Source organism: Oreochromis aureus, linkage group 22 (genome assembly GCF_013358895.1).
Source record: "Oreochromis aureus strain Israel breed Guangdong linkage group 22, ZZ_aureus, whole genome shotgun sequence".
Lineage (NCBI taxonomy): Eukaryota > Metazoa > Chordata > Actinopteri > Cichliformes > Cichlidae > Oreochromis > Oreochromis aureus.
In genome coordinates this window covers 13145640-13159376 of record NC_052962.1, presented here as the reverse complement: position 1 = coordinate 13159376, position 13737 = coordinate 13145640, and the positions used below count along the sequence as shown (strand labels likewise).

General features: G+C 44.9%; 1 protein-coding gene across 1 annotated transcript; it reads left to right on the top strand.

The window, feature by feature from the left end:
- The first annotated feature begins 159 nt into the window (after window positions 1-159).
- On the top strand, window positions 160-13737 carry LOC116309457 (gap junction beta-4 protein-like). Its single transcript, XM_039605380.1, has 4 exons — window positions 160-205; window positions 4916-5400; window positions 13077-13358; window positions 13410-13737. The coding sequence occupies exons 2-4, from the start codon at window positions 5011-5013 to the stop codon at window positions 13500-13502; spliced, it is 765 nt and encodes a 254-aa protein (XP_039461314.1). The 5' UTR covers window positions 160-205; window positions 4916-5010; the 3' UTR covers window positions 13503-13737.

The window sequence follows — 13737 nt, the reverse complement described above, 5'->3', positions numbered from 1 at the left end:
AAACTGAAACCGTCAGGTGAGAGAATGTAACTTTTCTAAGCGATGCTCCGCCTATCCTTCTCTTGTTCCTCATGTTTACCAGCAAGGCCACACCTCAAAGCCGGCCCCCCTCAAAAGGTCCAGGTGTAACCAAGTCAATGAGCACTGAGGCAAGAGCAGCTGACACATCACATTCACACATTTAATGGTGCTCCCTGCACCCAGGGTAAGATGCTTTATACTTCTGCTTTATACGTCTATATTTGCACAAATTAATGGATCAAGGAAACAGGTGTTTTGTAGCCGAATTGCTGAGTTCTGTTTTAAATTCAGATGAATACAAGAAAGGATGAGGACAAAATATAGTAGTAGGAAAGAAGTGGGCTGGCAATAAAAAAGGGCATGGATGTCACTCATTCTGTTCCTGTTTTATCACATGCCAAGGGAAGAGCTCAGCCCTGATGTGTACAAAAGAATAAGATTTGCAAAGAGAGATAACTGGAAGCAGTGCAAATAAAACTACACCTGGATTACTAACGCTTTATTCCTCCGGATGATTCATGCTGCCTTGAAAAATGGAAGAAAGTCATGCTGAAAGTTTTGGGGGGGGTTTTAGGAAAAGGAAAGATTTGTGAATGTCAGGAAAACTAAGAAAGAGCTGTGGTGGGATGAAGAGGGCAAAAGAAAAGAGGAAAGCCACACAAGAGAACTGCTGCCTCACCTTGTTAAGCCAGGAGCTTTGACTCATACAGACAATGTATTATTGATGGGTAAAATGTACTGAAAAGTAATAAGTTTATTTATATAGCTCCCTTATCAGAGTCATAAAGTGCTGTACGACAATTAAAACACAATTAACATCAACAGAGAACCATGTAATAATAAAATCAATTGGAAAAATAGAAATAAAAGAAGAATATTAGCAGAAGGATGGATTAAATAAATGTTTTTAATTGCCTTTTAAAGGAGTCCACAGAGTGAGCAAAACAGAGTTAGAGTGGTGGCAACTTGCTTAAACTGTAGAGCAAGTTGTATTCAAACATCTGTGGCAGTGCCAGAAGAGGGTCTGAATTATATTGGTTCGTAGATGACACTGCAGCCTCACAAGGTAATCTTGGTTTTATTTATGTTTGTAGATGTTTATACATCCTTTAAGCAACTGTAGTTTTTTTTAACCAAAAAAGACGATCCCAGAAAATTCCCTTTAAGAATCATCCTGATGGCAGCTGAATATCTGAGTCTCGAGGCCCTGGCTGACGCACACTGTGAGATTAATGTCGCTGGTTGTATTGTCCATTAGACGGAGAGGTGAAAGGTAGGCAACTCCGGCAGCCATTGAACATGTCTGGCCTTCAGTAGCCTATGTTGTGATTCTGAAGGCATTCCTTGAGTCAAATCTTTTCATGCTGTGTAATTTAATAGTCCAGAATGCTGGATGAGAGAGAAAATAGCAACTGATTTGACAGCTCAATATGTCTATAGCGATGCTGAGATGTTGAGGGAAAGTGTTTCTGAATTCAAATAGTCAGGATTAGACGTGACAGAACTGAAATGGAACAGCGGACAGCGAAGCTGTTATCCAACATGTTCCCTGTCAGGCTGTGTGCATTTACCAGAATGAGATGTAAATGTAAAAGAGAAGCTTTTTTTTTCTTGTTGTTGAAACCTGTTTGTAGCACAGCAGAACTTCTTTATGTCTATACTTCTATTAAAATGTTTCAGAACTTTCAAAAATCCCAAACTGTGTAAGTTTCCCATAACAAATATAACTTTAAAGTCTGTACATGTTTGTATTTTACTAAAATTATGGGACAACAAAGATGTCATTCAAAGAGTTGGCTAATGTTGCAGGTGTGGGCTGGTTTTTTTCCACAAAGGGAAAGTTTGACGTTGACTCACTCACTCATGTCATGAGTGATGGATTACAAACAAAAAGGATAAGGAGACCCATGACATATTTGACATAATAGCTGACACCATTGCAGTCGCTACGGCTTGATTCCTCAGACTTCATATTTAACTCATTCAAAGTTCTGAACAGCTTTCTTTTTTGTGATTGTATGCATTAATTCTGGGAAACAATAGTTTATGTTAAAACAATACAACAGTGACTTCTGGGGCTTTATGTCAGCTTGAACTCAGAGACTACTAAACTTAATAGGTCTATTGTACTCGGCCCCAAAAAGCTCTGAAATATGTAACTCTAACTAGATACTAGATGCCATTACCATGGCCTCCAGTAACACTGTGAGGAATCTTGGAGCGGCGTTTGATGAGTCGTTCAATGCACATATTAAATAAATATGTAGGACTACTTTCTTACTTTTGCGCAATATTTCCACATTTAGAAACATCCCATGTCAGAGTAATGCTGAAAAACTAGTTCATGCATTGATTATGTCTGGGCTGGACTATTGTTATTCGTTATTTTCAGGCTGTCCTAAAAACTTACTGAAAAGTTTTCAGCTGATCCAAAATGCCGCTGTAAGATGACAGGGACTAGAAAGAGACAGCATATTTCTCCCATACTCGCTTCTGTTCCTTGACTCCCTGTTAAATCCAGAAATAAACTTAAAGTCCTGCTCCCCACATACAAGGTCTTGAATAATCAGGTATCTTAAAGATCTCATAGTACAACATCACGTCAATAGAGCACTTTGCTCTCGGACTGCGGGGTTACTTGTGGTTTCGCTGGTATTTAAAAGTAGAATGGGAGGGAGAGCCTTCAGTTTTCAGGCCCCTCTTCTGTGGAACCAGCTTGGGAGAGAGACACCATCTCTACTTTTAAGATTAGGCTTAAAACTTTGTTTTTTGATAAAAATGTATGCCAAGGGATAAATCAGGCGACACCCTTATTTAGCTGCCAGAGGGTTTCCCATCATGCACTGACTGTTTCTTCTTCAATCACCTTTTTCACTCTCTATGTGTTTTTATACTTCTCTGCATTTACTCATTAGTCGTTATTAATCTCTGGTTCTCTTCCACAGCTTGTCTTTATCATGTCTTCCTCCCATCAGCCCCAACTAGTTATGGCAGATCTTTTTCCTTCTCCCTGTTGCCAAAGCAGTTGTTCAAACGGGCCATATGGTTGTTGGGATTTTCTCTGCATTATTATAAGTGTTGTGCAAGTTACTTTGAAAAAGTTATTTATTATAGTTACTAGTTACTTCTTCAAAAAACTAACTGAGTTAGTAACTGAGTTACAAGTAATTCAGTAATTAATTACTTGAAAAGTAACTATTGCGATACTTTAAAAAAAATGTTTAACTAGCTATTTTTAACTACTTTTGATTTTTCCCTCTACATTTCACCTTTAGAAACGATTTACTTTGTCTTGTTTGGTATCATTCTTTTCAGAACAACCTCACGTGTTTGAATTTACATTTATGTTTTCATTTTGACATACTGTATTAACACAATTGATCTAAAATCAGACAAAAAACATAAAATCCGAGTAGAAAAAGTTATATTTTTTACTGTGACAACCACAAACATGTTTAATGAATCATATTTCATAACTTCAAATGCAAATATAAATTGTCAATTTTAAAATCAATGCACAAGTTTTGATTTTAACAACGAAGTTATTTGCAGCCATTTACCTTTTACCCGTTTATTAAAATAACCATTTCAAACTATTTACATAACAATCAGGGGTTCTGCATTCAATAAGATGCCACACAAATTATTTGTGCCACTCCAAAAGAATAATTTCTGTCCACTATAAAGGAGAACGTCACAGCCTGATACCTGCAGGTTTGACAGCAGGTGTATCACTCCTGTTTTCTACCTGGAGACTGCAGTCGCCTCATTGTTCTGACACTCATCACAAAACTATCCACAACATTACACACTAACTACACAAGACAACACATTAACTACACACTCCAAACACGCTAAACGTCACAAATCTCTCACATCTCAAAACTCACTCTCTTTTTCAGCTTTCTTTCTCTCTCTCTCTCTCTCTCTCTCTCTCTCTCTCTCTCGTTGTCACTCCAAAAACTTTCCCCTTTTCTTAAACAACCAAATGTCATGTTGCCATATCATTTTTTAATTGGTCGACATGGTGCATTTTTCCACCAACAGGAAAGGGCTGATTTTTTGTTTTGTTTTTTTTGTTTTTTGGTCATAAGCAGAGAGTGCTTGAGTGCTAGTGACGGAACTATTCAGGAAAAAACACCGCATATATATTGTTTATCATGACTCTGGTTTTACGTGGCCTATCAAAAATTTTTAAAAACTGGTATATATCACCTTGTTGCTTTGGCATCTTGAAGTGGTCATGTGATTGGCTTACCACAACTACTTTATTCTTCCTCAGTTTCGATTGTTTTGCCCCCTTAGCTCCAGGTGTTGTGCCAAAAAGTGATCGTCGGGCAGAAAGTGATTGCCGTCAACGGGGGCGCGTGCAGCTGCTTAAAGCTGTAGCGCCCAGATTACTTACGCAGACAGCTACTTCCGTGCAACTGATATAAGGTGCTGTAAGCTGAACACAGCTTCAACCGTTAGTTTGTTGTTTTCTTGTTAGTAATGGTAACGTCGTTGTAACGATAGAAATAGTAATTAGTTGGATTACTTGTTACTGATAAAAGTAACGCCGTTAATAACGCTGTTACTTGTAATGCCATTATTACCATCACTGATTATTGATTATTATAGGGTTTTTACCTTACTAGGCAACTGTTGTTGTGCTCTAAATCGCTGGACATGCTGCTGTGTTTTCTGTTTTTTGTTAATTATATGATGTCATTTTATATAACTAAACACTATAGCACTTCCAATTAATATTTTATATTTATTTAAGCAAAAACTTAAATTAGAGGCTTTTACAGTTTTTTATTTTTTGGAGCAAGACTTTACAAACCACTGACTGATATCACCCTGTATCAATTACTAAGATTCTTCTAACCTACTGTTTTATTTCATTGCTCAGGTTTGGCTCAAGAACTTCATTCCACCTGATCTCTTCAGAAGATCAACCATACCCCCCAAACTTCTGTCCCCTTGTCTCACTCCAAGGCAGCAGTCATGAACTGGGGTGCGCTGGAGGCTCTCCTCAGTGGGGTCAACAAATACTCCACGGTGTTCGGTCGGGTTTGGCTCTCAATGGTCTTCGTCTTTCGGGTGTTGGTGTTTGTGGTGGCGGCTCAGCGGGTGTGGGGTGACGAGAGCAAAGATTTTGTATGCAACACTGCTCAGCCGGGCTGCACCAACGTGTGCTATGACTACTTCTTCCCCATCTCCCACATCCGCCTGTGGGCCCTGCAGCTCATCTTCGTCACATGCCCGTCGCTGATAATTGTCGGACACGTCAAATATCGAGAGATGAAAGACTTAAAGTACACCACCACCCATAAGGGTAAACACCTGTATGCAAACCCTGGGAAGAAACGTGGAGGGCTGTGGTGGACATACCTGGTAAGAATGAAGGGTGATAAAATTTAATTTCTAGTGTTGTTGTGTATGCCACACATAGAAGGAGATTTGCAATTATAACGGATGAGCGACAAGCTCCACCAAACTGATGGGAAGTTGCATGACTTTGCAGGAGTGGTCTACGATAGTGCAAATTTTGTTATCTATCCAATATCAGGTATTGTAGATCCCAATACCAATATAGATACCAATACTACCCGCCTACACTTGGCTTTAGAAGAATAGATGTGACAGTCAGCACAAAGATGTTCAGACGTTTTTCACAGTGGATGTCTGAGGTATATTTCTCAATATCTATCTATCTAGCTAGCTAGCTATGTATATATATATATGTATATATATGTATGTGTGTGTGTTTATATGTATATACATATATATATACTGAACTTAGAGGATAGAAACAAAATACCGATTGTTAAAAGTCCGCTTGGTCACTTTAACTGTTTAGACTACGTTACCCATGATGCACCTCGGTATCTGTACTTCCGGTTGGGAACGTGTTCAGCGCAGTTCTGCACAGATGAGAGATGACCCCACACTCATATACACACTCACACTCCCTTTACCTGCATGTGAATGCTGTAATGCCATCGCTTCCCCACCAAAGCTGTACATCCTGTTGATGTCATCTGCCACCTCCTTATTAAAGTTATTTGAACTACGTCACTGTGGAGTACCATTCCTTCTGACCGAGGACGACTCAGTTGAAGCGTGATCGGCAATCAGTGCAAACATATATTACAAGTGGTCCTCCGAGCCGGAGCGCCTTGGCTGAGTTAATGAGATGGCAAACCCTCAGGATAGAGGTGCATCAAGTAGCCCCCGTCCAAAGCGGGAGAAGAAACTTCCGGGACATCTGGTGGACTATGAGCACAACCTAACTGAGCCACCCGAGCCATCTAGAGCTCCAAGTAGTTCAAGCAGCTCCGATAATGAAGAGGAAGAGAGATGGCAGAAGATGGAATCAGTCTGGAACAGTGTCCTCCAACATATGACTCAACTGCAAGTGTCTATGGAGGAAACTCGTGGAACACTACTAAAGCGGGTGGAGCGTTTGGAGCAGGCTTCTAAACCTGGCAGTCCTCTTCCCCCAGAAACAGGAGCGTTAGAACAACGCCAACCTATTTCCTCCATAACAGAAGTTGCACCACTACAACCTAGCAGTGAGGTGTTACATGAGACCACAGAGCCACTAACTGTGCCAGTAATGCCCTCAGAGCAGGACACCACAACACCGGTGAACATGCTGACGCCAGTGGAAACATCCGCTCCATCACCTCCTCGTGAAGTGAGCCTTCACACTCAGCCAGTGCTGCACCCTGCCACTTATGTAGCCGCATCGACGCCACTTAGGAGACCTGAACGATGCACTGCTGAAACCCTTCTCACGTCAGCGATTGGAACATCATCTCCTTATAAACAGGCCAGACCAGGTGCAGCTATTACATCCTGCATCCCCAGCTGATCAGCCACTACAACCTGCTCATCTTTCAGTACACCAGCTATCACAGCCTGTGGACTCAGTGAGTCTGCGGCAGACGTCACATCCTGCTGCTCCCGTCTTCCAAGCCAGACATCCAGCTAATCCTGTGTACTTGCAGCAACCACCACATCCTGCTGATCCTACCTACCAACCTTCACGTCCACCAGAACCTGCGACCCAGCCATCACAGTGGGCAGAAGCACATCGCCCTGTGCCCAACACACTGCATCCCGAAGCTTTGCCTGATCCAGCTGGCAAATACTATGTTCCTTATCCCTTAGGAAGTCACTATTCATCATCTTCCTCTGCTGAACACCATAATCCACAGGTGGCCACAACTTCCCCAGCAGGAACACCTCTACCAAACCTGATGGAGATGATGGTGGCGTCTTCATATGGCATTCCAAAGCCTAAGCTGGTGATCTTCAGGTCGGGCAGAGAGAGTGACTTCGCCTTATTAAAGAAAGGGCTGGACAGCACCTTAGGGCCACATTCTCATCTGGGAGAAGATTACAAGTTTCAGGTCCTATTAGATCATCTAGAGCATCCCAGCGCCCTACAGGTAGCCAAGCGCTACATTCACGACCGCACTCCCTACACTAGTGCAATGAGGGCGCTAGAGCAGAGGTATGGACAGCCAAGGCAGTTAGTCCAACGTGAGCTTAGCACTATATTAAACTGCCCCCTATTAGAACCGGGACTCTCAAGCTATTGAAGACCTGTCTCTGTCTGTGTCCAGCCTGGTCGGGCTTCTCAGTACCATGGATGAAGTAGCAGCCAGTGAGCTCCATTGTGGTTCACATGTGGACAGACTACTTACCAAGCTCCCCCTGAACTACAGAGACAGCTTCATCGAGTACTGTATCACCCGGGGGATCATCCGCACTGGCAGCAGCCGAACGTACAACATGTACGACTTCTCAGAATGGCTGGAACAGAAATCCCAAGTCCTTCAGCTATCCAGACAAGCCTCTCAAATGCCCCCTGACAGGCCACGTCCAGAGAAGAACCTACTCAAAGCCTCAGCAGGGCTCAAGCCACACAACAAATCTCAAGTCCCATCTACTACGGCCCAAATCCAGCCCAAGCCAAGCTAAAACAAGAGGGAGAATCTACCGCTCCAGATCCGACAGTCCAACCTAAGAAGAGACAGAAGTTCAAACCTTATTGTCCATACTGCGAAGGGACAGAGCATTATCTGAATGGCTGTGATGGATTCAAAAGGCTAGACCTCAAAGCTATGGCTACCTGGATTACCGAGAAGGCCAAATGCTGGCGCTGTGGCCGTAAACATTCTCCAGAGCAGTGTACTCTGAGGAAGCCGTGCAGCACCTGTGGTGACCAGCATTTGTCGGTGCTCCATGACCTGGTTGAGGCCAAGAAGCGGGACCCTAACATACTAACTGTGAGTACCAGTATGGTTTACCTAGACTATTCAAGTCACTCGGGTCGTGTTATGCTTAAGGTAGTACCCATCCAACTACATCATGGTGGCAAATCTCTGGACACATTTGCTGTGCTTGATGACGGCTCAGAGAAGACTGTTGTGCTTCCTGCGGCAGTCAAATCTCTAGGTTTGGAACAGGAGGAAGCAACACTCTCACTAAGAACTATCCGTCGAGATGTAATCCAGATGGAGGGAGGCTTTGTCTCATTTCAGGTGTCACCAAGGGCTAAGCCCAAAGTGAGGTACAAAGTAACACATGCCTTCACAGCCGAGCAGCTGAGTCTAGCTACTCAGTCATGTCCAGCTGACCAGCTGAAGAAGAAGTATCTTCACTTGCAGAAAGCCCAGATTGAAGGATTCAACCAGGTCCAACCTTTGGTGCTGATTGGCTCAGATAATGCTCATCTCATCACCCCCGTCCGTCCTGTCCTTCGGGGGTCATCCAAAGGGCCAGTAGCCATCTGCACCAAGCTCGGATGGGCCATCCAGGGGCCGGCCAGTAGTATGCCTACATCTGAGGGGGACCTGCAGTGCCTGAACATGTGCCTTTCTCCTGCAGAGGCCCTGCATCAAGATGTGAAGCGTTTGTGGCAACTAGATGCTTCCCCCTACAGGACAGAGAAGGAGGTCACACGGTCGAAGGAGGACAGAGAGGCAGTAGCTATGTTGGAAACAAAGACCCTCAGAGTCCCAGTAGATGGTGTCGAGAGATACGCCACTCCGCTGCTGAGAAGAAGAGACTTTCCACGCATGTGTGTCCCTCCTGAAGCAGTAAAAGGCCTCCTCAGATCTACTGAACATAAGCTGGCCAAGAACCCTGATCTGACCCTCACATACAACCAGGAGATCCACAGGTTAGTAGATTCTGGTTATGTTGTTAAGCTGAGCCCAGATGAGACACATAGCTCTTCCGAGTCATGGTATGTACCCCACCACATGGTACATCACAACAATAAGGCTAGAGTGGTCTTCAACTGTTCGTTTGAGTTTCAGGGGAACGTCCTGAACCACTATCTCTTACCAGGACCTCCCTTGGGGCCCACTCTGCTGGGGGTATTGCTCCGCTTCCGCCAACACCCTGTAGCCGTGAGTGGAGATATCAAAGCCATGTTTCATCAGATTCGGCTGCTCCCAGAGGACTGTCCTCTGCTACGGTTTCTGTGGAGGGATTGTGAAACGGACCGGCCCCCAGACGTATATGAGTGGAGAGTTTTGCCCTTCGGAACGACATGTAGCCCCTGTTGTGCTATTTTCGCCCTACAGAGACATGCAAGGGAGCACAAAGACACCCACAGGGACATCTGCGACTCTGTCCACACAGCCTTCTATGTGGATAACTGTTTACAGTCCCTGTCCAACCCAGAAGAGGCAAAGCAGCTCATCGACCGGATGAGAGATTTACTTATTCAAGGAGGATTTGAGATACGACAGTGGGCGAGCAACGTGCCCGAAGTAGTTGCTCACCTGCCCGCTTCAGCTAGATCAGAGAGCTGCGAGCTTTGGCTGAACTTCAAAAGTCTCGACCCACAAGAGTCAACATTAGGACTCAGCTGGCACTGCCCGACAGACGTCCTGGGATATAAGCACCGCCCTATAACCTACTCCACGGTCACGCTGCGCAATGTGTACAAGGTACTAGCTACCCAGTATGACCCCCTAGGTTACATTTGTCCCTATACTACAAGGGCCAAGCTGATTGTACAGGCCCTGGGGAGCACCGAGAGAGGATGGGATGAGCCCATCGAAGGGAATCTACTTCAGTCCTGGCTTGAGTGGGAAGGTGAACTGTCACACCTCCAGCACGTCACCATTCCCCGCTGCTACGCTCCTCCTCACAACTCCAGCAATGCGACATATGAGGCTCATATATTCTGCGACGCATCAGAAAAGGCTTATGGGGCTGTGGCTTATCTTCGGGTAATCGAGCAACAACTGCCCATCGCCACATCATTCCTGATGGCTCGCTCCAGAGTGGCCCCACGCAAACAGGTGTCAATGCCCCGGTTGGAGCTTTGCGCAGCACTCACAGGAGCCCAATTGGCCAAAGTACTCCAGACAGAGCTCACCATCCTCCTGCAGTCGATCTACCTGTGGACAGATTCTACGACGGTGCTGCAGTGGATCCAGTCTAGTTCCTGTCGCTATAAGGTATTTGTGGGGACTAGAATCTGTGAAATACAGGAGCTGACATCACCTGAACAGTGGCGGTATGTGACCTCTGACCTCAATCCCGCTGATGACATCACCAGAGGGAAACATCTCGCCGACCTAACAGTCCCCAATCGTTGGTCACATGGTCCACCCTTCCTGTCACAAACTGCTGACACTTGGCCTAAGTTGCCAATAGAGTTCCCGGCATGCAGTGAGGCAGAGCTCAGGAAGACTGCATTCTGTGGGCACGCTTCTGTATCCCCGACCTTACCGGATCCAACACAGTATGCCACACTAGATGAGCTGATTGCTGCTACATACCGGACCCTACACGGGGCGGCCGACACTCCTATTACAGCAGCGGAGCAACTAGAAACCAAGACCATGCTGCTTCGCTCGGCTCAGACTGAAAGCTTCCCAGAGGAGGCCAAAGCCCTCCAGATCAGTCACCCAGTCCGCTCGGACAGCCGTCTTAGCGTGCTGTCCCCTGAATATGACAGTCTTACCGGTCTCATCAGAGTTGGAGGCCGCCTCCGTCGAGCCACAGACTTAGATCCAGACAGTATTCATCCCATCGTATTAGCAGCTGAACATCCCCTGACGAAGCTCATCATAAAAACTTATGATGACCAGCTCCTTCATCCAGGTGCAGAGAGGCTGTTTGCGGAAATACGGCGCACCTATTGGATTCTCAGAGGACGTCAAGCCATTAAGAAACACCAGCACCAGTGTGTGGACTGTAGGAGATGGCGCGCCTCACCTTCTACACCCAAAATGGCTGACTTACCTTCATCACGGCTGAGACTCTATAAGCCCCCGTTCTGGTCAACGGGCGTAGACTGTTTTGGGCCGTACACGATAAAGATAGGTCGTAGAAGAGAGAAACGCTGGGGAATTATCTACAAGTGTCTTACAACCAGATGCGTGCACCTCGATCTCCTCCCTAGTCTTGACACCGATTCCTTCCTTATGTCATTACACCGATTTATCGCACGCCGAGGAAAGCCATACGAGATGTGGTCTGATCGAGGGACCAATTTCAGAGGTGGTCACAGAGAACTCAAACGGCGCTTTGAAAACATGGAGCCTGACCTCAAGCAGCAACTAGCCAAGCAAACTATCAACTTCTGCTTCAATCCCCACACTCTCCTCATTTCGGAGGAGCCTGGGAAAGGGAAATCAGAGCAGTGAAGTCAGCTCTGCAAGTAGTCCTGAAGGACCAAGTTGTGGCCGAAGAAGTCCTACTCACAGCCCTCATAGAGATTGAGGGCATTTTGAACTCAAAACCACTCGGCTATGCATCAGCTGACATAGCTGACCCAGATCCCATCACACCAAATCTTCTCTTGATGGGGCGGCATGATTCAGCACTGCCCCAGGCAGTTTACGGCCCCTCAGGTACTCTTTCAACCAGAAGATGGAGACACAGTCAGGTCATCAGCGACCACTTCTGGAAGCGGTTCATACAGAACTATCTCCCAGGACTGCAACTCCGACAGAAATGGAGGAAGTCCACTGACAACATGGCCGTGGGACAAGCTGTTATGATTGTGGACGCTAATCTGCCTAGAGGCCTTTGGCCTGTGGGTACCATTTCCCAAGTTTTTCCAGGGACTGATGGCATTGTTCGAGCTGCCGAGGTCAAGGTTAAAGACAGTACCTATGTTCGCCCGGTAACTAAGCTGGTGGAACTTCCCAAAGTTCCTGAGGACTCAGATGATACTGTTTCAAAATAGAAGGACTTTAGCATGTGTGTATTTCCATATAAATACAGGGGCGGCTGTTAAAAGTCCGCTTGGTCACTTTAACTGTTTAGACTACGTTACCCATGATGCACCTCGGTATCTGTACTTCCGGTTGGGAACGTGTTCAGCGCAGTTCTGCACAGATGAGAGATGACCACACACTCATATACACACTCACACTCCCTTTACCTGCATGTGAATGCTGTAATGCCATCGCTTCCCCACCAAAGCTGTACATCCTGTTGATGTCATCTGCCACCTCCTTATTAAAGTTATTTGAACTACGTCACTGTGGAGTACCATTCCTTCTGACCGAGGACGACTCAGTTGAAGCGTGATCGGCAATCAGTGCAAACATATATTACACCGATCATATCACCCTAGTATCGATCTGATTGACCAGAACATCAATATTTGGAGCAATCCTCCCACCTCTATTTTCAGTGGTTCGATGCTTTCTATTTGAAAGCTTCCTTTAAACAGCCATATAATATGTCCCTACAGTGGAATGTGGGACTATTATTCCTGTAACACACTTTCATTTGCTGTTTAGAAAAATCTCTACCAAGTGTTCACTTTTGTTTTGACTGATTTTGGTAAATATCAGGAATCTTCCATTTTCTAGATTATCAGAATGAAGAGACCTCACTTAGGGTACAAATTTTACATGGGGTCACTTAGTTTTTTATTTTTTAACAAACTAATCATCATAGTAAGAGCTTAGACAAATGGTTGGGATAAGTTACACCAAGTATGGAATCTTTAAAATCCATTAGCAATTGAGAAATCAATGTGATTTTTCCTACTTTAACACTCATTTGTCTTCTTATAGGTGAGCCTGATTTTCAAGGCAAGCTTTGACGCTGGTTTTCTCTACATCCTTTACCACATCTACGAAGGGTACAACTTACCTCGTTTGTCCAAGTGTTCCCTGGAGCCTTGCCCGAACACGGTGGACTGTTACATATCCCGCCCTACGGAGAAGAAGATCTTCACTCTCTTCATGGTCGTGTCCTCTGCTGTCTGCATCTTGATGTGTATCTGTGAGATGGTTTACCTCATCTTCAAACGCATCAAGAAACTAATCAAGAAAAAAATAGATGCAGACAGGAGGGCATTCGCAGACACTCACAAGCTGAAGCCATTGTCAACACCCTTTTCAAAGCACAAGTCTAGATCATCTTTGAGAGTGGATCCAACAGCCTCTATCCAGAACCTGAGTAACAGCAAGACCGAGGAGACACCAACAAAGAAATAAGAACCATGGTGCTCGGGCTACTCTGAAAAACTAATTGAATAACTTCCAGGTGCCACTTGAAGCAAATGCATCCTTCTGACTGCTTGCAGAACTGTTTCTCACCAGCAAAGAAATACGCAGCGATTTGTAAATAAAACTTTGTTAAATGATATTCTGCATGAAAATCGACAGCAAAAGTGCAGATGAAAGAGGAAGCTATTTTTTGAGTAATGATGCTCTATGTGTGTATGATTGT

What these genes read in the sequence shown, in the direction of transcription:
- LOC116309457 (XM_039605380.1), top strand. Translation starts at nt 5,011, where the DNA reads ATGAACTGGGGTGCGCTGGAGGCTCTCCTCAGTGGGGTCAACAAATAC. An exon ending in GGCTGTGGTGGACATACCTG is followed by an intron (nt 5,401 to 13,076) that starts GTAAGAATGAAG and finishes GTCTTCTTATAG; the next exon opens with GTGAGCCTGATTTTCAAGGC. An exon ending in AAATAGATGCAGACAGGAGG is followed by an intron (nt 13,359 to 13,409) that starts GCATTCGCAGAC and finishes CCCTTTTCAAAG; the next exon opens with CACAAGTCTAGATCATCTTT.